General features: G+C 32.1%; 1 protein-coding gene across 2 annotated transcripts; it reads left to right on the plus strand.

The window, feature by feature from the left end:
* Positions 1-3,854: 3,854 nt before the first annotated feature.
* LOC129317082 (endoglucanase 12) lies at positions 3,855-13,228 on the plus strand. 2 transcript variants are annotated; one of them, XM_054961420.1, is made up of 6 exons: positions 3,855-4,012; positions 4,165-4,652; positions 8,155-8,462; positions 9,587-10,184; positions 10,738-10,910; positions 12,643-13,228. In XM_054961420.1, exons 2-6 carry the CDS (start codon positions 4,220-4,222, stop codon positions 13,048-13,050), a joined length of 1,920 nt encoding a protein of 639 aa, XP_054817395.1. In that variant the 5' UTR covers positions 3,855-4,012; positions 4,165-4,219; the 3' UTR covers positions 13,051-13,228. The 2 variants fall into 2 exon arrangements, with proteins under 2 accessions (XP_054817395.1, XP_054817394.1); XM_054961419.1 differs by having other exon boundaries at positions 3,855-4,652.
* The last annotated feature ends 11,303 nt before the right edge of the window (positions 13,229-24,531 follow it).

Genomic DNA, 24,531 nt, shown 5'->3' on the forward strand with positions numbered 1-24,531 from the left:
GTTGTTATTTTTGTAACTCCAAGTTGTGCATAATTGATATATACATAATGATATGTGTTTTATGCCTAGTCACATAGTTGTTAGTGTTGTAGTCATGGCTATAATTGTCGCATGTGCTTGATATATGTGAAATATTCATGTTTATTGTCATTTGTATTTATTTTTAATTGATATGCATCTGTATAGATTAGGTGGACCTTGATTACTGAGCGGTTGTACTCACCCCTCATTCTTCAATATTTTTAAGGTTTAGCTCATTGAATTCAAATCAGGAAAAATGTGCTGAGGCTTAGGATTATAGTGTAAATTAATCCTACTGTATGCCTCCTTGTGTTCACTTATGTGTATTAATGTTGTTAATTTACAAACTAGGACATGTATCATTATTTTGAGCTGCTTGCATTATTGTTGTGAAAATCTTGCATATTTTGTTCCCTCAGTGAGTGAGATGTGATTGTAAAACTTATATAAGGCTAAAATACTTGTGCAAGTAGTGTAATATGTTTTGGGATGTTTTGAAATGAATATTGATGAGTTGTGCAAAGATTTCTTCCCTCTTGTATTTTTATGAATTTAGGGGTTGAGTGGTGAATTTATGTTATATGAATATTCATATGGTTGTGATGTGTTGCACGAGTCCTAAATAGTCTATTGAGTGTGGTCTAATGGTTGGTGTAGGTTTTTGGCACATTGATTGGTGTTTGGACACCCTTGTTGTGTGTATTTGTGAAAATAGGTTTAGGTGTCTAACTTTTTATAGAAAATGAGTTTAGTTGTGAAATATGTGCCACTAGCAGGAGCTAGGAAAAAGCTCTTTGTAGACACCAAAATCACCTCAATCAGACGTTGGACGAAGATTTAAGATATGTCGAAAGTTTGTCCTTATGTTGTCATATGACAGCAAAAGTTTGCTATAAAAAATCATGCAATGCACTACAGTGCATGGTGCCTCGCGTCATGGTGCATGGCACAAATGCGGTGCACCTGCAATTAGCCATAATGCATGTGCCATTTTCTATAGTTTTCACTGTTTTAGAGTTCCTATGCAAATGCTTTATGTGTGTGTGTGTGGAGTTCCTATGCAAATGCTTTGTGTGTGTGTGTGTGTGTGTGTTGAAATCTTGGGATCCCATATATTATTATCAAGATTTGTATCCCATTTGTATAATTTGATTAAATTGATGAATACGTGAATTTTGGGAGATTGTGAAGGATTAGTAAGGGTAACCTTACTTGTCTAACTCAGAGTTTACAACTTGCTACCAAGGAGTTACACAAATTCTCCCAATACAAAATTGGTGAACCCCTCACAGCTATTATTGACTTAACCATGTCATAATGTATATAGTTTATTTTTCATTTCAAGAACTCAACTCTATTGTTGAGAGCATGGGACATTTAGTCATCTAGTTATCATTTTTCTCTTCACATAGCTAATTTGATTGATGGATTAAATAATTATTCACAACCTTGATTAGTTAACAATATTTTAATTTTACTATTCATTTGATTTTGCATACCTCATTTAGGTACTATCTAAAGCACTCAAATGCTTTAGATTTATATGAAATCAATATAGATGACCATATCGTGAATAATTATAAATAAATTATTAAACTCAATGATTGCTCTCACACTTATAATACCACATTTATTAAAATGGAAGAGTTGCAATGAATATTTTGTTTTAGTTCCCTTATTGGAAAGATTTTCCTGTTGCTTTATCAATTAGACAATTCTTCCACAAAGACATTTTCATATTAGAAATTGATCAGAGTATTTCTTATTTAGCTAGTTTTACTCATTCTTTTTTAATTTATATGTCCTAATTTAACATGTCAATTGCTCATATCAATATTAGATTTAAAACAATCAAAAAAATGATTTGCCACTAACAATATCCAAAAAACTTCCTTAAAAGAAAAATTGAACAAAAAATAAATTATTCCTTTTGTAATGTCTACAACTTTATAATAAAAGTAATAAATCCATAACATAGAAAATTAAAATAAAGTTCCGTTAGAATTTCAGTGCATAAAATACACCATTTAGAGAGTCAAGGTCTTTTTACATTGCAAAGCAAAATTCCTTGGTCTTTGCCTTGTTGCCAGTATAAAATTATTTTCTTTTAATTTGGCAATTGACAATACTATGTGAGAGAACCTCAATCCCTGCATGTGAATAGTACTAGTCACATTTAAAAATATGTAAATTATTTCAATTGATTAATACCTTACCTCATCACAATCCCTTACAAAATAACTCATTTTTTGACAGGTATAATTCCATTATGATCAGATCAGCTTTCTTCTCACTTCTTTGGCAGGTGTAACATAATTTTTTTTTTTTAGCATAAGAAATAGATTCCGTTTACAATAAAGATTATCTTTTTCAAAAATACTGAAGACAATGGATAAACTTTTCTCAACTGAACTACTACATACAAAAATATTGTTGTGAAAAGTCACACGGAATTTTGGGTAGATTGGGATTTCATGTAAAACAAGGGGTTTTATTTTTGGGGATAACAAAAATATTTGTATAGCTACAAATTACAATTATAATTTAGGAAAAATGACAGAAAAATTCATTTAAATTATATAAATAACAGATTGGTCTCATGAAATGACATAATTTCCCTGGAGTTCCAATAGATATTTCTATCATTAGAGAATTATAGGAAATGATTATTTTTCCCTTTATTTATATTAAAAAAATTTGCAACTTTTCATTCATAACTTTTGTTTTTATATTTATAACTTTTATTTTTAAATTCACAACAATTCAATAGTCATTTACAACTCTGCATCTGCAAGTCTTGATATATACATCAGGTGTTAAAAATTTACAACTTTTCATTTACAATTTTTTTTCCTATATTAATAACTTTTATTTTTAAATTTAAAATAATTCAATAGTCATTCACAACTTTGCATATGCAGGTCCTGATATATATCAAGTGTTGAAAATTCGTAACTTTTCATTCACAACTTTTATCCTATATTAATAACTTTTGTTTCTAAATTCATAATAATTCAATAGTCATTCGCAACTTCAGAGATTTTTGTTTTATTTGAAAATAATTTGGTTATTTTTCTAATTTTCTAATGATAAAAAAAAATCTCATAGGACTTCAGAAAAATTAATCATTTTATGAGATCAATCTATCATTTATATAATTTAAATAAATTTTTCTATCATTTTTTCTATAATTTATTCCCATAGGACAAGTCAACAACATTACTTGTCCATTATATAATTATTTATTCATCCTAATGTCCAATTCTTCTCGTCTCGAGTCAACTAATCTCTCCCTCTTCATCATATGTAAAAAATATTGAATAATTTTATTCATGATAAAGATAAAATTAAACATTTATGAAGTATATAGTTTTAGCAGTCCATGTGAACATTTAAAAAAATAATTTTAAAAAGGCTATCTCATCTCATGTGATTAGTGGAATATGAGTAATTTTTATCTAGAAAAGAGAAGTTTATATAAATAATATTAAATAATTATATTTAATATAATAAATTCATAATTACTTGTAACATTAAGAATATTGTATTTTAAAAATATAATATATTTAAATTAAAAATTATTTTATAAATATTCTTATTTAAAAAAAATAAATATTGTCGAAAATCTTCAAAAATTAAATTAAACAAAGACTTTTCGACTTTCTAGTGAAGAAGGAGAAAAGAAAATGTGAAAATGGGAGAGAAACAATATCTGTAGGGCCCACGTGACGACACCCACTCGTTCTTGATGCAAAAGCCGTGTATTCTGAGGATTCCATGAACGGTTATATAGCTATAGCTGGCTCTCTCTATATATAAAGAAGCGTGAAAGAATTGCCTCGTTCAGCTCACGCCTTGAACAGCATCTCTGTTCTAATACTGTTAGATTAATCCTCCGCTATCTCTCTCTCTCCCCTCCCTTTCTTCTCTCTTAGCTTCATCACAGACAGACACTGAATCAATTAAGAGCAGAGGAGGAAGAAGACGAGCAGTAAGATTAATTTTTCTACTACTGTTAGATCAATACTCCCCCTCTCTTCTCCCTTAGATTCATCATATACAGATACTGATTAATCAAGAGAAAAAGAGCGAGAATTTTTTCTGGAAACTACTCTTAGATTAATATTCAACCGATGACATCAGGCAGATACTGAATCAATTAAGAGCAGAGCGAGATTAATTAATTGTTGTCGGAAGCATGCATACAAGGAACCACTGGGGAGGATCGTTCGAGATAAGCAACGACATTAATGGAGGAGGATCTGGAGGATTGTACAATTCGGCGTCGACGGAGCAGTATGAGGCGACTGCGATGGAGTGGGAAGACAAAGGAGCGGCGTCGCGGAGGCACCATGTTCATCATCAGGAACTGGATGAGATGCAGCAGAGTTGGCTGTTAGGGCCGGAGGATCCGAAGAAGAAGAAGAAGGAGTATGTGGATTTAGGATGCATCGTGTGCAAAAGGAAGCTTTTGAAATGGAGCGTTGCTTCGATTCTGATCGCCTTCATTGTAATCGGTCTTCCGATCATCATCGCTAAGTCGTTGCCCGAACACAAGGCGAAACCTGCACCGCCCGATAATTACACTCTTGCCCTCAACAAGGCGCTTCTCTTCTTCGACGCTCAAAAATGTAAGTCGTCTTTCCCTCCTTCAACTCTCTCTCTCTCTCTCTCTCCATTTTCAATTTAATTTTTTATTTGTTGAATTATATAAATATCTAGTAAAATTTAACTAAAATGTCTTTAATTTTATTTTTTCATTAAATAATATTGTTATAAATATTAATTTATATAGTGTATTATGTATTATATTGTACAAATTCAGTTCAAATTAATTAAAAAAATATTAATCTGTAAAATGATTTTAATTTTTCTCACTTTTGAATTAGGTTCTTATAATTTATTTTATTCTAATCAAACTTTCAAAATTTGATTGATTAGATATCCTAATTCTTAAGGGATAAATTCCTTAAATTCTTTTAAATGAAATTAAGGACTTTTATATTTTTATTAAAATTTTATATAATTTTTCATTAAAAATCAATAAAAATTAAAAATTATAATAAATGAAATTTTATTTTTGATTTTTTAAGAAATTATTAAATCAATATTTCTATAAGTATAAAATTATTTTTATTTTGAAAAAGTTAATCATTCATTATTAATTTTAAATTTTAGCGACTAAAATATTTAATTAATCAAAATATAAGTTCTTGATTAAAATAAAATAAATTATAGAACCTAATTTAAAATTGATGAAAATAAGAAGGACCTGCAAATTAATTTTTTTAATTAAAAGCTCATAATATACTTAAAATAATAACTCGATTATTATCTAAAATTTAAAAGTGGTAATAAAAATATCATTTTAAATTTATAGCTGATATTTTAATGAAAATTTACATTAAAAGTACTATTTATATCAATTTTCTAGTTTGAATGGAGATCATGTTGTATATTTGTCTAAGCACACACATTTATACAATTTTAAAAGACTCACCTATATGTGTTGAAAATTTGGCTTTAACCATTATATGAGGCGTTAGATTTACACCTCATAACATGATACACGGGTTGATTTTATTTTTTTTAATATGGGATCGCTGATTCGCTGTGTGAAGAAAGAACTTACTTAAAAGTAAAGATGTCAAAAGTAAAATTCATATTCTTTAATATAAAGTAAGAGCGTTCACAAAACAAAATGGGATCAAGATACTTCTATCCCGTGTCCCATCCTAAAAAATGAACAAAATTGAATTTTTGTCATATATCTTGTCCTATTTTATTTGGAATTGGGATGGGATTGAAACATTTTGATAAAGTGAACAACATAAGAGAAAGATATGAATAGCAATACTTATTAAAAATATTAAATCATATAATTTGTTAAGTTTAAAACTAAAATAACTTTAAGTATATAAATTACAATGATTTAAAATTTATTATTGAATTACATCAGTTACGACTATAAATGTATAACTTAAAATCAAATATATATTAAACATAACATGTTAGTAATTATAAGTAACCTCCGGCTATAAGAGCAATAGCAAAAACTGTAAAGTGACAAGAAAAAAAATGTGTTTATTTTAACTCAATGTGACTATGTCACGTCTGATGTGGGACTTGATATTGCAAAAATACATCAATTATACGAATAAATTAAACCAGTTAAAACTGACGGCAATTTAAAACTTCTTAATTGATAGACACAACCAATTTAAAACTCTCACAATTTTTATGTCAATGATAAGACATAGTCTTAGTCATAAGAGTTTTTTTTTTGGTGAATTTAGTCATTAGAATTTAATTAAGAGATCAGATGTCGTGTAGTATTATCAAGTCATGTATTATAAATATACAGCTGTATTTAGGATGCCATTTGACTTGCATTTAACGCGATGTTATGCATAAATATATAGCTGTGTCCAAGTAAGATCTGACCAGCCAAAGTACTATATGAATTGTTATATATATATATATATATATATATTGATTTTCCTCATCACAAATGTGAGTCAATTTTTTATAGCAACGAGAAAAAATTTTAAAGTTCATGTCAAAATTATGAATTTTTTACTTTTAAAAAACACATGTTCTCTAAAATAAAAACTATTCAATGCCTTAGTGTAACTAAAATTTTATTATCATATCATTCATGAATTTTAATTTCATATTTTAAAAATTGTTTTTAATAATTTTTTAAAAACATTAAAATTTTTTTAATAATTTCAATATAATTTTTAAAAAAATCATTGCAACAAACATTTAATTATATACAAGCATATCGTCACCATGATTTTGTATTTAAATATTCTTGATGGGTTCTAGCCAAAAAAAATTTTGTTGAAGTTTATACTTAAATTATTATTATTCAATTTTTCCTTTCAGTTCATATAGCCACAATCATTTGACTCGCTCTATTTTTTTTTTTAAGTGAAGGGAAAAAATTAACTATGAGAGATGTTTTTTACTCTTGAAATCATTCCAATTGTTCCACGTCATTATCAAAACTCGCTTCCACTTAATTTTTTTAGAATTTATTTCAAAAGTCCACCAATGGTTGTTGACGATTAATTTGACATATTCAAATACACATAAAAATGAATGTTAATGCGCGTGATGACTCTATACTTTACTTTTTATAATATGTTGCTGGCTGAATCCGCCCAGCTACACGGTAATCTAGACTTTGAAAATTTGAAATTGATTGGTTGTCTTATTTGAAAAGTAACTATATATTGTCAAAGTAAATAGAAATTAATACTATAGGGTTTAAGCTTTATGAGAACACGAAAGCATATATAATTGTTAATATTACCATTCAATTTTCTCTGTCTTTATTAAGAAAAATAATTTATTAATTAAAATTTTTACAATCAAAAGTTTAAAAATTTTGAAATTTAAACATAGTTTTGGATTCTCAAGGGAATGTGAAATGATTTTTTGTAGAGAAAATAATACAATTTCATTTTTTGACAACCAAATTTTTCATTCACCTTAGCTACATATGAATTCAATTCAATTCTTTTTTTTTTTTAATTATTCTACAACCTAACACCGTTAGTAGTGTATCATTCATTAATTAGTAACAATATCTCCTGTGCGTAACACACGTTTATTAAAATATTAGGAAAATGTATAGATATGATGTCGAGGACAATACATTATTGGATCGAATCATGTGAAATATTCTGTTCAAAATCATCTTCTATCTTCCTATGAAATCTTCTTGAAAATCATATTCTATTTATGGAGATGAGCTTGATCCATCTACCTACAATCATATATATAGTCATTAAATCAAATTGATGGGTTAGATTATGTCATCTATTTGTCAAGGTATCCAACTAGAATCAAATCATTTTAAAACTTTCATTGAGCTGCTCGAGTCCGAAATAAATTTTGCACATATGTCTAAGCCATTTTTGATCCTTAGAGAGATGCTGTCCAGAATAGCTAATCGTCTAAATGACAGGGATATATATAAAGATGAAATATAGGTTGAGGTCTATATATAATTTAAACCTTTCTTAGTGACTAAAAATAATTATTGTGAGGCTAATAATTTTTTTCCAAATTGAGAGGCCAATAATTTTAATTTTGGTGCATTTAATGAATGAATGACTGAAGCTGGGAGATTACCAAAGGGCCATAAAATACCATGGAGGAGGAGTTCAGGGCTGGATGACGGGAGCGACGTTCCAGAGTTGAAAGGAGGACTAGTGGGAGGATACTATGATGCTGGGGACAACATCAAGTTCCACTTTCCGATGGCTTTCACAATGACGATGCTGAGTTGGAGTGTGATTGAGTATCACCACAAATACGAAGCCATTAATGAATACTCTCATACACGTGATCTCGTCAAGTGGGGTGTCGATTACCTCCTCTCAACCTTCAATTCTTCTGCCCCCAGAATTGACAGGATCGCTGCCCAGGTATTAATTCTTTCGTATACATACATATATTTATAAAGAAAAAGACAGAGAATCTGTCTGTCAGTAGAGAAAATGGCAGGTCTGAGCTACACTCATTTTTGATGATTAATTAATACTGGTTTCTGAGAATGAGTCCTTTCCTTCCATTTCTACCCTGGAATTTCACCTAAAGTGTACTTCTTGGACCACAATATAAGATATTTTCTAGATCACCATTTCATCAAAAATATAAGGCATTGGGTGAATTATATATGTATGTATGTATGTATGTATTTTCAATTACGTTCAAGTAATTGAGGGTGTTTTGGACAAGTCTACTATAATATTTATTCCACCCAATAAATGATTGGAAATATGTAAAAGTTTTTGGAAAATCAAGTTTTCAACTAGTTTTTTTAAAAATATAAATTAGTTAACAATGAGGTCTGGAGAGAGTCGTTCCAAAAAATTTAATTTCCATTATCCCAGCTGTTCAACACTCAAATCCTTGAAGGACAAGTTCCCTGAGCTGTACATTAATATTTTGGATTTGCATTCTTTTTTGTTAGAAATCTGTTTCTGTTTTCCCTCTTTGAAATATAATCTGTTGGATCGATGAAATGAGTTGAAAAGACGCCAGATTTAACGGATAACATATATAATATACTGCGTAGCTACTGTGGCGTAAACTCTTCTCTCCCAGCCATTAATTGAATCAAAAAGCAATTGAACTATATATTTTGAACATAATCAAATTAAGGATAGCATGGTTTTGGAAGATCTATTTCTTATTGTTATATTACGAGCACAAATTTAAAAGGAGAGACTATATATCCCAAAAGACTAGCATCTTTGATGGAAGATGGGGAGAATTCTTCACACTTATAAATCGCACCCTACTTACTATGAGAGCTTCAATGTGAGATTTATGATAATGCCACTTAATGAAAGCATTAATTGGTCCAAAGGAATAATCCATTCCAAAATATTAATCTGTTGTGGAAGAACTTCTCATGCTTATAAACCTATCTCTATTTGCAAGCTGATGGGTCTCATGATATATTAGTTATTATTCTCTTTATGTTCCCAGAAAGGGTTTAGATTCATATTTATCCTACCCCGCAATATTTTATGCTGTATTTCAGGTTGGTGGAGCCGACGTAAATGGAACAACACCTGACGATCACTACTGCTGGCAGAGACCAGAAGACATGGACTATCCACGTCCAACCCAAATGATAACTGCCGGCCCCGAACTGGCTGGCGAAATGGCGGCAGCATTAGCAGCAGCATCGATAGTGTTCCAGGACAACACTTCCTACTCTCAAACCCTCGTCAAGAACGCTGAGAAACTCTACGTCTTTGCCCGAGACAACGGCAAGAGATCCTCGTACAGTCGTGGGAATCCCAAAATAGAACAATTTTACAACTCTTCAGGCTACTTTGACGAGTACATGTGGAGTGGTGCATGGATGTTCTATGCCACTGGAAATTCTTCGTATCTTACTTTGGCAACACATCCTTCGGTGGCCAAGAATTCAAAGGCACTGTATATGATTCGAGATTTGATTGTTCCGAGCTGGGACAACAAGTTACCTGCAGCCATGTTGTTGTTGACGAGGCTAAGGATGTTTCTGAATCCTGGGTATCCTTACGAGCAAATGTTGGGCATGTACCACAATATCACTGGTCTTACCATGTGCTCTTATCTTCATCAGTTCAACATCTTCAACTTTACTAAAGGTAAGAATCCAGTTCAATCTTATATTTTTATCATAACATGTAATCAGTTGTCAAACTTAATCGACATGCATGCTACAATCATCGTTTGAAATTAAGGAATAATTTGCATTTTATTAATTGAAATAAACTGGAGTATATTACTTGAATAATTTATAGTAGGTTGGAACATTTAATTGAAATAAACTGGAGTATATTACTTGAATAATTTATAGTAGGTTGGAACATTTAATTTGACTATTTCAGTTTTTGAGTCAGTGATTCATCATAAATAAATGATTTTATAAATGACTAGACTAGACTAGAAACTCGTTTTGAAACCTTGGTCTCTTTTGCTCTCGAATTGTCCACGTGGCTTGTTGTTTGTTTCCTCTTCACCATCTGAGATTTTTACAAGCATAGATCCTTGCATATTTCTATACTGATTTGTTAATCATTCAATCTATGTTTCGGATCCTCTCTTTTTCCCTTAATTTTCATAATTTTAGCAATATATTTATTTTGCTATTATGTTAATTACTTCTGAGAGTTAATATGATGTTGAGACCTGTTGCAGGAGGATTAATCCAGTTGAACCATGGACAACCACAATCTCTTCAATATGCTGCAAATGCTGCTTTCTTGGCTTCATTATTTGCAGATTACAATGAAGCCGCTAGAGTGCCTGGATGGAACTGTGGCTCTGCTTTCTTTCCAAACAGAGTTCTGAAGGATTATGCTGCCTCTCAGGTAATGTGTTATATATTCCATATACTACTATTACAGTAAATTATTTAGGGAAAATAACAATAAAATCCTTTTAAATTATATAAATGACATTTTGGTCCCTCAAAATACCATGATGTCTCTAAAGTCCCTAGAAATATTTCTGTCATTAAGAAATTAATATAAATGACTAAATTGCCCTTAATTCAAATATCAATTGTTATTCACAAGTTTTGTTCTAAAATTTATAATTTTTCTTCTTAAAATAGCTAGAATTTAATAACAATTCACAAGTTTACATTTAAAATTCTAATATTTCATAAGTGTTGTAAATATTAATTGTTATTCACAAGTTTTGTTATGAGATTTACAACTTTTTTTTAAATCATAAGAATTCAACAGCAATTTACAAATTTAAATTAAGGGCAATTTGATCATTTATATTAATTTCTTAATAACAGAAAAGTCTCTAGAAACTTTAAGAAAATTATGGCATTTCGAGGGATCAAAATATTATTTACATAATTCAAAGGCATTTTATTATCATTTTCCCAATTATTTACATCTCTTGTGCTTTTTATTTTTAAAACTCATACTCCCTCCATTTAAAAATGTAAGGCATTTTTAACCAAATTTCACTTCCCAATAAAGTAGTTACTTGTCTTTAAACTAGCACTATCTTTTCATATTTATCCTTATTTAATAGGATTTTTCACTCTAAAATAAATATAAAGTAATTTATTTATTAGGATAGTTATTAGAAAAATAAAAAAAATTAAACCTTGAAACACTAAAAATATCTTATATTTTGTAATATTTAATTCTTTAAAAAATGTCTTATAATTTTGAACGGAGAGAGTATCTGTGTGTGTGTGTCTCCCCCTTAGAAACCGGAAAAATTAAAAACAAGAACAACTCCAATGACTACTCTTGATTTTTCTTGAGTTATTCCAACCTTTCTTTTATTTTAAAAACTATCCACAATCAACCCTTTAAAACAAAAAAAAAAAATACTGTAATTAGGTAGATATCTCTCATTTATTTTTAAGAAAATTTTGTGTATTTTATAAATAGAGAAGAAGTTTGCATGATTTCAACAAAAAATTAAAAAAATTATTTGAAATTTATTCTTGTTTTGGTAAGAAGCTAAATTTAAATAGATTTTAAAAAATTGAAAGAATGTATAGTTTGAGGAAAATTTTAAAGAAAGGCAGTGGTCTTAATAAATATATAAATTAAAGCCTAGAGCATAATCCTTGTAATTTCCAATTTTATGAATTAGAAACACTATTATTTTATATATTAACAATTTTTTAATAATACGATATATAAGCTGCCACCTTCCTTCAATTCTAAATATGAATTTTGTTTTTAGATCCCCAGCTAGAATAATATAAAATTAAGTCATGCCTGTATCATTAAATAGTTAAATAATTATTTTTTTATAATTATCCCTACTAATTATCATGTAATTGTTTACTTTGAGAATCAACAAGTAAAGAGAGAGAAACTTTAAATATCCCTGCTAATTAACTTTAACTATTTTTAAAATATGTATGAGATAGATAATTGTGACTTATATTTACGACTAGAGCTAGTATTACCATTGTAACAAGATATTGTAACCTCATGTTTTGAACATTATATATTTGACTTGAGCCCTACCGTTCATATTGTGAAATATTGCAATATGCCAAAAATTATAAGACGACATATCTACTATGCTTGTAATTATTAAGACATTTGAAACTTGCAGATTGATTACATCCTGGGAAAAAATCCCATAAAGATGAGCTACGTGGTGGGGTTCGGACAGAAATTCCCAAAACATGTGCATCACAGAGGAGCATCCATACCAAACGACCATAAGCGTTATTCATGCTCAGGGGGATGGAAGTGGCGTGACACTTCACACGCCAATCCAAACACCATCACCGGAGCCATGGTCGGAGGACCTGATAAGTTTGACCGATTTCGCGATGTGAGGAAGAATTATAGCTACACTGAACCCACTCTTGCCGGAAACGCTGGCCTTGTGGCTGCTTTGGCTTCCCTAACAGTCACCAACGCAAGTGATAACGGTGTTGACAAGAACACCATGTTCTCCGGTGTTCCACCGCTTGGACCACCAAGTCCGCCCCCGCCGGCACCATGGAGACCTTGAGATTGAAACTCAAATTGAGCGTTCAAAATTGTTTTTGGTTTTACGATTACTTTGGGCATGAGACAATGTGTTCTTTTCTACTCAATCTTTTCATATTCATATCTATGATTGAGTTATGAGTGTATCATATATATACCAGGGTAATAAAATTATTGTTTTTCCTTCCGCTTGTATAATTTGCCTCTGAGTCAAATGTTTATTTTAAAAAAAAATGAAATTTGATTGAGGATGCATAATTAAAAGAAAATTTGAGAACTCATAACACACACACACACACATTCAAGAGGGGAGTAATTTTTTTTTTTATTTTTGGGTAGAAAGAAGGGAGTAATTTTATTATTAACTTGTGGCTTTTTTGGGGTTTGCAGCTTTAGCCCATTGATATGGTTTCCAAAATAAAAACATAAAGATGGTATTTGCGCTAGCACAATTCTTTAGGAATTAGACCACAAAATTACCCACTTTAGAAATACAGCAACTACACCAGAATCATGCCCAGAAGTACATGGATAAGAAATAAATGATCCGAATCTTTGATGACTAGTATTTCAAGAGAGAAAGATTGACGAAGAGATCAAAATCCTCATTAGAATATATAATTGTTGGCGAGGAAAGAGGAAACAAAGAGGGCGAGACCTGGGTTTTCGGTGATTAAGGAAGACGATGACTAGAGGAATTGGCATCTTGTAACGCACCTTATTTCACTTGTGACACCATTTTTTAACTCTACTGTAGTAATTAAAGAATCAAACCAAAATTGAAGGTTACATAGTGGAGAAATTTAAATAGTTAAATATACTAACCATAGTAGAAAAAGAATAAAGGGTTAGAGGGCAAAAATGCTTCAAAAGTTTTCCAAACAAAACACTGGGTACCCTTAAGTTTCATAAGAAGCAATGTTCCCTTGAAGGTCTTGAAAATAGAGCAATCAACGGTGGAGCCAGGATTTTGAGTCAAGGGGTGCAGGACAATGTAATCTAAAAATTAACAATTAAAAATAATATTGAAATTTTTTAAAATTAATTACATTAGGCAAAAAATATAATAACATAAGTAAAATTATACATATTTTTATTTGGAAAAAATATATTGAGATTTTTTTGCCAAAAATATGTTGACAAAGTTGATATTGAATTTAAATTTGGACCCCTAAATATTTTTTATAGAATATACAGAGTTCAAAATAGTAAAGATATGGGGTGCAAGGTTGTAAATTTCTTCTATTATATATGTAATTTTTTCCATGTAACGGGGTGCGTTTGCCCCCTCTCACATCAACCTAGCTCTGCCATTGGGAGCAATGTTGTCCTAGAACTTTTAAAAATAGTGCAATTTTACTTTGCCATCAAAATTAACCGTTTGTTCTTTCTTATTTGCCACGTGGTAGACACATGGCATTTAAAAAGAAAAAACACTTGCAGCCTTCCACTTCATTGCAAAAAGTTATGTTTTAAAGGTGTTTCATTTAAGGTGTTTGTAAGAAATGCCTCAAAAGGCGTAAATTGAGGCATTTTCTAACCAAAACGCCCCCTTAAAGAGGCATTTATATTGAAACACCTTTATATGGGGAAGTTTCAATAAAAAAACACCCCCAAGGTTACTAGGGTGTTTCTGTACAAACACCCCCATGAGGGGGCATTTTAAGGACATTTGCAATTACAAATGCCTTAGGGGGCGTTTGTACAGTTACCAAATGCCACCTTAAGGGGTGTTCTTATCTAGACAAACGCACCCTGTAGCCCTATATAAAAGGCATGCAAACGAAATTTTTCATTTGCTCGCCTTCTCCTCTCGCCCAAGGTTGTCTACCTCCCTAAAATATTTTTTGATTTTTGTTTCATAAATTTTTATTCATTATTTGATTTATGATTATATTTATAAAAAATTTACAGGTTACTGAAATATTCTTCTCTTGATGTTTTTGAAGAAAGCTTGTGAGTCCAGGTTAGTAAAATTTTTATGATTAAATTTATTTTTTTTAGCCATTTTGTTAGTTATCTTAATTTGATTATGTACTTGCTCATAATAAAAATTTTGTTAATGCATGTGTATTTTTTATTTTGATGATATTCAATTCTGTTAATTTTAATTGGTTTTAGTTAAATGTTAATATTGAATTAAATTTAGGTAAAAATTTAAGTTATAAATCTTAAATTTTTAATGTGTAGAATTTATTGTTGTTAGGATATAAATCTTATAAAATTTAAATTTTTTTCAGTGATGGATAGATCATGGATTAATATGCCTCGAACTTCTAAAACATATCTAAATGGATTGGAAACACTGTTAGATTTTGCATTATCACATGGAGATGGAGTTGAACTCATTCTTTGTCCATGTCCAAAGTATAATTTAAAAAAAAATGGCATAAGAAAAATGATGTCCAAGAGCACTTGGTGTTAAAATAATTCCCTCGAGGGTACACATTTTGGGCAATGTATGGAGAGACACATGATAGAGTAGATAAATGTGTAGATATCTTAGCAACAGCAGAAGGAAGAATTGAAATGTTCTCTCCAGTGCAACAAGAAAATCCCATCATTAATATAATTCATGATGCATTTGGGGTGCCATAAGAAACAATTTCTCAAGAAGTAGATGTGCTGATTCATTATTTTTGAATCAAATGGATGAAGAGACTAGAAATTTTTATGAATTTTTAAGAAAGGGAGAGCAACCTTTGTTTGATAGGTCTGAAAAATACACAAAGCTTTCTTTTTTGGTGAAATTATATTACATCAAGTGCTTGTGTGGAATTAGTAATAAAGCAATGTCCATGATTTTTGAATTATTAGCATATGCATTTGAAAATGCTAAAATTCCAAAATCATTCTATGAAGCAAAGAAAATGATAAATAAATTAGGATTGAACTATAAAAAAATTGATGCATGTCCAAGTGATTGTATGTTATATTGGGATCCTGATGAAGACATTAAAGTGTGTAAAAAGTGCAACACTTTCAGATGGAAGTTGAAGAAGGGGAAGAAAGGAAAGAAAAAAGCTACAAAAATTTTGAGATATTTTCCATTGAAACTATGCTTACAGAGGTTGTATATGTCATCGAAGACATCCAAACACATGAGATGGCATTATGACAAAAAAATGATGATTATATGTTATGACATCCAACGGATTCTGAGGCTGGGAAGCATTTCAACAAATTGTATCCAGAATTTGTAGCAGACCCAAAAAATGTTAGGATAGCTTTGGCTATGAAGGTTTTAATCTATTTGGGACATTGAGTATAAGTTATAGTACCTGGCTGGTACTTCTCATACCATATAATCTTCTACCATGGATGTGTATGAAACAAAGTTTTTTCATCTTATCAATGATTATTCCTAAGAAAAGAGTACCTGGTAATCATTGATGTTTACTTACAACCATTAATTCAAGAATTGTTAGATATCTGGAACATTGGTGTTAATACTTATGATTCATACTTGAAGGAAGTTTTTAATTTGCATGTGGCTTTGATGTAGACTATTAGTGATTTTCCAGGCTTAGGGACATTATCTGGTTAGAATGTACATACAAGATTAGCTTGCCCATCTTGTAACTTTGATTCAATTTCTCATAGGCTTCCTCACAGTTGAAAATGGTGTTTTATAGTGCATCGTCGATTTTTGGATCATAAACACAAATTTAGGGTAGCCTAAGCTAAATTTGATGGAAGCCATGAGCGTAGAGATCCTCTTGTTCTTTTAAATGGGCATGGATATTTTGAGACAAGTTGATAATATTAATAATGTCTTTGGAAAAGATAGTGTGACAAGAACATCAAGCAAAAGGTCTCAAGGTACATCTGGTGGAGACATACAACAATAGTGTAAGAAGAGCATCTTGTTTAATCTATCATATTAGGCAAACAATTTGTTGCATCACAATTTAGATGTAATGCATATTGAAAAAAAAATGTATGTGACAATGTAATCTTTACACTGTTGAATGAGAAAGTCAAAAGATCATTTTCAAGCAAGGAAGGATTTACAAGAAATGGGCATTCATTCAGAATTATGGCCAGATAACAATGGTAAATTTAATCCGGTTTCATTTAAACTATCAAAAGCAAAAAAGTATATGTTTTTGAAAATTTTGAAGAATATAATTGTGCCTAATGGATATGCTAGTAACATTTCTAGATGTATTGATGTTGCCCAACAAAAGATTGGAGGATTGAAAAGTCATGATTCTTATATGCTAATGCAACAATTGTTTCCTTTAGCATTGAAAAATACATTGCCAATAGAAGTGTTTGCTGTTTTGATTGACTTGTCTTCTTTCTTCAAGAAGGTTTGTAATAAATCATTAGTTATGGATGAGCTTGATCAACTTCAACAAAAAGTCGTGTTAATGCTTTGTCACATGGAAATGATGTTTCCACCATCGTTCTTCATAGTGATAGTGCATTTGATTGTACACTTGGTTGGTGAAGCAAAGCTTGGGGGTTCTATACAATATCAATGGATGTATCCTATCGAGAGATTTTTAGGTAAGTTAAAATCTTATGTAACAGATAAAGCTTGGCCAGAAGGATCCATTATTGAAGGTTATCTAGCTGATGAAATTCTTACTTTTTGCTCGAGATATTTTGATGACATTAAGATAGTATTCAATCATCCTCAATGAGTTGATTGTCATGCTATTGACACACATGTGAATACTATGTTTCCACCTATTGGAAAAGTAGTTAGAGGATTTGAGTTTTCATGCTAACTAGTGAACATAAAGATGATGAGCCATACATTCTCACATCACAGGCACAACAAGTTTTTTATGTGCAAGAAGTTTCAAATCCTAATTGGAGTATGGTTGTGCACTTAAAACCTCGAGATTTGCTTGACATAGGGGGTGAAGAAGTTGATTTCAATTATGATATTGAGTCTTTCAAACCAATATCTTTGAAAATAATATTTCCTAATAATTTAAACTTATCAAGGTGTCATCTTTTTTTATTTTATTATAAATACTAGTTTCTTCCATTTCTTTATATTTAAAATAATTTACTTTTTTTGTGGGATCCCAAAAGATGAGGAAAGGCCAGAATAGTAAATCTGCTAAAGGCAAGTTAATCATACAAGGAGATAATTTTTGCATTGACCTAAATGGAATTGATTATCAAAGTGCTAGGATAAATTTAGACCGTATGCCTAATTGGGATCAATTATTAAATTCAATACAGTCTCCACCAGAGGTAGATGAAAACAATGGTTCAGGGCAGGAGGGAGGTGGTGATCAAGAGCAAGAGACGGATGGTATAAATTTAGATACTATACCAAATGAAGAGTATGCAAAACAATAGCATCAAAGCCATACTCAACGACAGGGTTGGCATGTTCTTGTTCAAGGTATCTTTCTTGAACGAGGTAATATTGACTTTTAATATTTTAAATGAATTTTATTTATTACTCATGCTTAATATTTATGCATTTGTTTTTTTTAGCTCAATTTGGAAATATTAAAATCCATCATTTGTATGTGAAGGATGTTTGGTCATTGCTGGAGATAGAAAAAGTTATGATTGAGAAAAATGAATATCGATAGCCGATAATGAATCCAGTGGACTTTTAGGATTTTTTATTGCATACATTGCAAAAAATCCCAAGTTGTGTCCTATTAGATTTAATAATTGGAACAAGTTTCCTCAACAAAAGAAGGATGACATTTTTGACACCATGATTAAGGTTATCAATTTCATTGTATGAATACTCATATTGCTTTACAATAATGTGATAGTAATAATAATTAAATATTTTTTATATAGTCTCGTTTTACACTGATAGATGAGGACAAGAAATGGTGCTTAAAAAAGATAAGCCATCACTGGAGGCAAGGAAGGCTAGACCTTTAGAATTTGTATTAAGATGGCACAAAGATAAGAAAAGAATTGCTATAAGAGATGGTTGCTCTCCAAAACACATCCTGATTGAGGATTGGAAAAAAATTGTGGATTATCGTATGAAACCCGATACTCAAGTAATACAACTCATTATCTCAATTATTAATTTTTTAAACATTTTAAACATAATTATTTGTTAAAATTTATATGACCTTGCAAAGAAGTGCAAGAAGAGTAGATTGCATCAAGTTATTTTCCATATAACAGGTTCAAAAACCAATGCTAGGAAAAAGAAGGAGCTGCTTAGTTATATTTATATGAATTCATACAAATTCATAATAAATAACATGTTTAATTTGAAATAATAAACTCAATTTTTATATTCATAGGAAATAACTAGTGAGAAACAGTTAAATTGTATAGATCTATTTGTGGCAATCCATGCTCGTGAGGATAGCACTATACTTATGGCTACCCAAGCTAAAATAGTAAGTGTGGTGAAAATTTAACTATTATAACAATTTCATCTCCATCACCAAATTACTAAATTTTAAATGTTAATAAATTATAAGATCAAATGCATGAGAAGCAATCACAGGTAGGGTCGTGCGATGAACAAGAAGCAGACAAAATGTCATATGAAATTTTTACACAAGTGATGGGCCTGGAATGTTATGGACATGTTTGTGGTTTAGGTATAGGCCCTAACCCCTTCTATGATGACCGAACTACTTTTTGCTTTTTGAAGGGAAAATTTAGTGGAGGATATGCCCAGAATGCAAGGATGGCACAGTTGGAATAGGAGAATATGACTAAAAAAGAAATAATTGCCACCTTGTAGCAGAAGGCAGATTGGATGTAAAGTAACATTGAAGAGCTATATGAGTTCATGAGGAGGAACAAAGGTGGTCAATCATCAAATCCACCCCCTAGTGATCATGGACAATGACTGTCCTAAGCTGCTATTAAGATCATGTTTGTACAATTTGAATATTTTACAACTAAAATTTATGACTCTTGTTATGATAGATTTGGTTAATGTGTTTATTAAAAACTTATGTATTTTTGTTATGTGTGGTTAATGTTATGGTGGACTTGTTTTCATATATGTGTACTCATATTAATATGTTTTAATTTATATACTATATTTAAATAATTTAGAATAAAATAAATAAAAGTAATTAACAAAAATATCAAAGCAAATTAAGAAATGCATTTTGTTGGAGCTATTTTTTTTTAAAAGTTTTTTTAGGGTTTTTTTTTTTTGCAAAAAATGCCTCCTCTGAGGGTGTTTATCTACAAATTCCCCCTTTTGGAGGCATTTTTAATAAACAAGAACCCCCACAAGGGGATATGCATCTATACACTTGCAAAAGAGGCATTTCAAATGCCTCCTGTGGGGGCATTTGTGACACGATTTTGCTTATATATGCATTGCTCTCTTTCTGTAACATCTCTATTGCTCTCATCTTTCTCTTCTCCACCCAAAAGTACTTTGGGGTTGCTAAATATCTCGTAGAACCCTTCTCTACAAATTATCAGTATCATCATGCGACAATAGCATCTTCATCTTCATGTTCTTAATTATAATTTTATTATCGACAATAGCTTCTCTAGAAGTATTTTATTATTAGTATCACTGTTTTTTATTTTTTGTTAGCAAAATATTTTATTACTTATAAAAAAATTAAAAAAACTTATGACATTGAAAAAGAGTTAAAAGATTTTGATTAAAACTTAAATTCAAATATTAAAATTAAACATTAAATTTATATGCTGAAAATTGTAAACATAAAATTAAGAAAATTTTGAAGAACTTTTATTTAGAACTAGTTAAGGAACGGGTTCATCAGTAAGGCTTCGAAAGTGGGATTTGTGACACAACAAAAGCCTCTAGAGGAGGTGTTTTCTATAGGGGCATTTTTTATATGTGAACGGGTGTGGGGGCGTTTATGTCAAATTTCGTGTACAAACGCCTCGATGGGAGGCATTTTAACAAATGCCCCTAGTAAGGGCGTTTGTACTATAAATGCCTTCCTCGGAGGCATTTGTGAAGAACAACACCCTTAATTATACCTCACCTCTGTATTTACTTTAGCAGCGTTTCTTAGTAAAAACACCCCATAAGGAGGCGTTTGTTTGGTTTTCCAGCATTTAATAAAAATGCCACCAAAGTGGTGGTAGCACCTATTTTGTTGGTGTTTTTAGAAAATGCCAGAAATACCTTTAAAGGCATTTTAAAATGCCTATAAAGTAGAAAAAAAGCCCTAAAAGAAACATTTTTTTATAGTGCTTCCTCAATCGTCCTCTGGCACTTCTCCTTCCTCACTCTCCTCCGCTCCTTCTTCTTCCTTCCTCAAGCCTTCTTCTTCTATTAGAAAAGATTACTTGGCCATGTAGAGATCTCCCATATAGACTTGCTGAGTGCCATTGCTATGGAATCCAAGTCTAGCACGTTCTATTTTCTAACAAGTTTCTAAGTTTCCCCAAGATTTCCCCTCTGCTCCTCTCTCTCACCTTTCTTGCTTGTCTCGTGTCTTCGATGATGGCTTTGATGAAATAACAGGCCCTCTCTGCCGAGTCCCCCTGGATTGTTTGGTGTGCCTGAGTGAGTTCACTCACTAAGACTTACTTTGATTGCTTCCTAAATGTAACCATGTTTTTCACCATCACTGTATCGATACTTGGTTAGCCTTTCTTGTGACTTGTCCTATTTTGACCTTAACCACTTCTTTGTGGTACGGCCCAAACTCAATTTTGACAAGTGGGTTTTTGAGCAATAGCTTTGAATGCTATTCTTAGTGGTGGTGTTTGTGCTTGACCTCGCTGCTATTGCTCTAGCCATTGCTACTAAACAAAGGACAAGTACAATAGAGTTCGTCTCCTAGCTTTCCCTCTCTTTCTTTCTTCTTCTTCAATCTATTGGTTCTTGTAAATTGCTTTTGATTTCTGCTTTTAGGGTTTAGTTGATTTGATTGTGGAATTACATTTGTGATTCAAGATGCCTGATGGGGGAATCTGGGATTTGGGGGTTTTTTATTTCCTTTTTCTAAGACTAGGTGAGAAATTCTTGGAAACTCAAAGGATATATAAGTTATGTCTAGTAACAATGGTTCTTGTTTAAATCTATTTAGGTTAAATATGAAACGTCACTCAAATAGGTCACGAGGCTAGTTAGGCTGAGCAATTGAAATGTTAAGTCTAATATAAACTGAAGAGGCTGGCCCTGAAGCTCAATAGAGTCCACAACACAAACATGCCAAAATCCCAACAGCTTCAAATATCAGACCGTTGGCACTACGACACGATCCTAAGTGATGCCCAAATCCACGCCCAAGTAGTTTGGTGAAATAGGCTGTTAGAGACCGTGCCATAATTTTCACGGGATTCTTGATTTTTCAGTAGAACGTGTGAAATGCCAAAGAAAAGGCTTCTGCTATCAGACACTATAAATAGAAAGAAGGAAAAAATAAAGAACCCAGTCAACACTTGATCAAGACTCGCATAATTTACATTTATTAGCTCTTTTCAGTTCTTAGTTTTTAGTTTGTAATTTTCAAACACTTCAATACAATTACACACTTGCTCTACCAAAGTCTACTATCTTTATACATCCGAGCAAACTATGGTAAGGGAACTCGGGACTCTTTCATTATCTATTAAGACCCAACGTCTCTAGCACGCCTGGTATTTATTGTTTAACCATGAACAATTTGTGGCACGCCTAATGGGACCTGTGTAATAAAGATGGAAAGAACACAAAAAGACCGAAGGAATGATGAAACAGGTGCTGGTTCTCATAAACCAGAAGGGATCTCTGCGCACGTAGGATCAAAACACTTATCGCTCGATGCTGGAGCAACTAATCATTGTGAGCACGTAGTGCCGGTGACAATAAGTAGCAGCAACATAAGCCCTGGCTCCAAGTCAGGAAGTAGCCAACCCAACCCACTGATCATATCCAACGGACCTGTGGCAGAAGTGCTATGGGGAATTCCAAACCGAATGGATAAATAGCTATAAGAGAACTAAAGGTTCTTTATAGTATCCCTAGAAACATCAGAACACAAGGAGAAGGAACATCACCAGATCATGATGTAGGTTTTGCAGGGAGGCATGAAGAATATAGCTGCATCATTAAAAGGCACCCATCTGGAAGTAGGCTCAAGTATAGGGCTGCTTGGGGACAGTAAGCTGGAGTTAATATAGGTGCTGGCCATCAGGGCCGTACACTTGTGAGAGACATCCCTAACCACCAAGTGTTTGCACACACTCATCCATTAATTAACCGTTCATATTATCTATAGGATCCTGGCACGAGTGCCCAGGGGGCACAGTGGTGATCCCAGAACATACGGTCGAGCCTCAGAACCAACTAATAAATAGGGAGGCTTTGAGGGACGCCATTCAAGATATATATAGACTGAGGCTGAAGCCAATCGGCCACCCCACCTTCTATAGACTGTATTTGAAGTATATAGACAGGGACAACCTATACCCTCAAGGGTATAGGATCCCTAACTTCACATTGTTCTCACGAGACACAGTCAACCCTGGAGCACATTAGGAGATTCACAATCCAGTGTGGTGAAATTACTAATTATGAGAACTTCACTAACTTAAATCTGAGGTTGTTTCTAAATACTCTCATGAGCCCAGCATTCATATGGTATACGTCGCTACCTCATAACTCAATCATCAGTTGGATAGAGATGGAGCAGAAGTGCCACATTTAGTTTTATAAAGTAGAACCAGAAGTTAGTATAGCAAAACTTTACAAGCTCACATAGCGAGCTGGAGAAATAGTAGACCAATACTTGGTGAGGTTTAAATGTCTGAGGAGCAGGTACCACGTGCCACTTCTAGAAACTAAATTTATCAAGTTGGCACAGGCAAGATTGGATATAGAGCTCCTGAAGAAATTTCAGGGGATGGAATTTCAAGATTTCTATGAACTCACGGCTAAGGTGTGGGGTTATAAGGAGTTGCTCAAGGAAGAGGACCATCACCGATGGACTATAGCTGGGACTTATTTTGGGGACCTAGATGTAGCAATGGTAGAACTGAAGAATGCTGGTAACTACATATGCCTAGCTCTGGTTAGGAAGGCCAGAGAATTGCCTAAAAGACTGAATACAGACTAATACACCTTCAATACTACCAAAACAGAGGAAATTTTTGATTTCCTCCTCAAGGAAAACTTCATCTCCCTGCCTATGGATCATAAGATTCCTTCGAAGGAAGAACAGAGGGGAAGGAATACTGTAAGTATTATCACTTGTAGAGCCACAGTACTAAGGCGTGCTAAGGATTCAAGAACGTTGCCCAAGACTGGATCAATAAGGGAGTTCTAAAATTTCCTAAGAAAGAATCCATGGTAGTAGACGAGGACCCGTTTCCTCTATTTGCTACGATCAACATGGTAGAAATAACCTCTGGAAAACAACGGCTCAAGAAAGGTGATAGTAAGTAGAAGGATAGGAGACCTTGGAGTGTCTGGAACAGGGGTAAAGTAACTCAGAGAGATGCTAAGATGGTATGGGATCGCCTGGGGAAGCCTACAGGCTGGTCTAATAAGAATAGGTCTTTTAAATGGGACATAGGCCTGGAGGGGCAGAACATAAAAAGCCCAAACAGCTTA

This window comes from Prosopis cineraria, unplaced genomic scaffold (assembly GCF_029017545.1).
Source record: "Prosopis cineraria cultivar Desert tree isolate PC_DT_omini unplaced genomic scaffold, ASM2901754v1 PC8, whole genome shotgun sequence".
NCBI classification, from domain to species: domain Eukaryota; kingdom Viridiplantae; phylum Streptophyta; class Magnoliopsida; order Fabales; family Fabaceae; genus Prosopis; species Prosopis cineraria.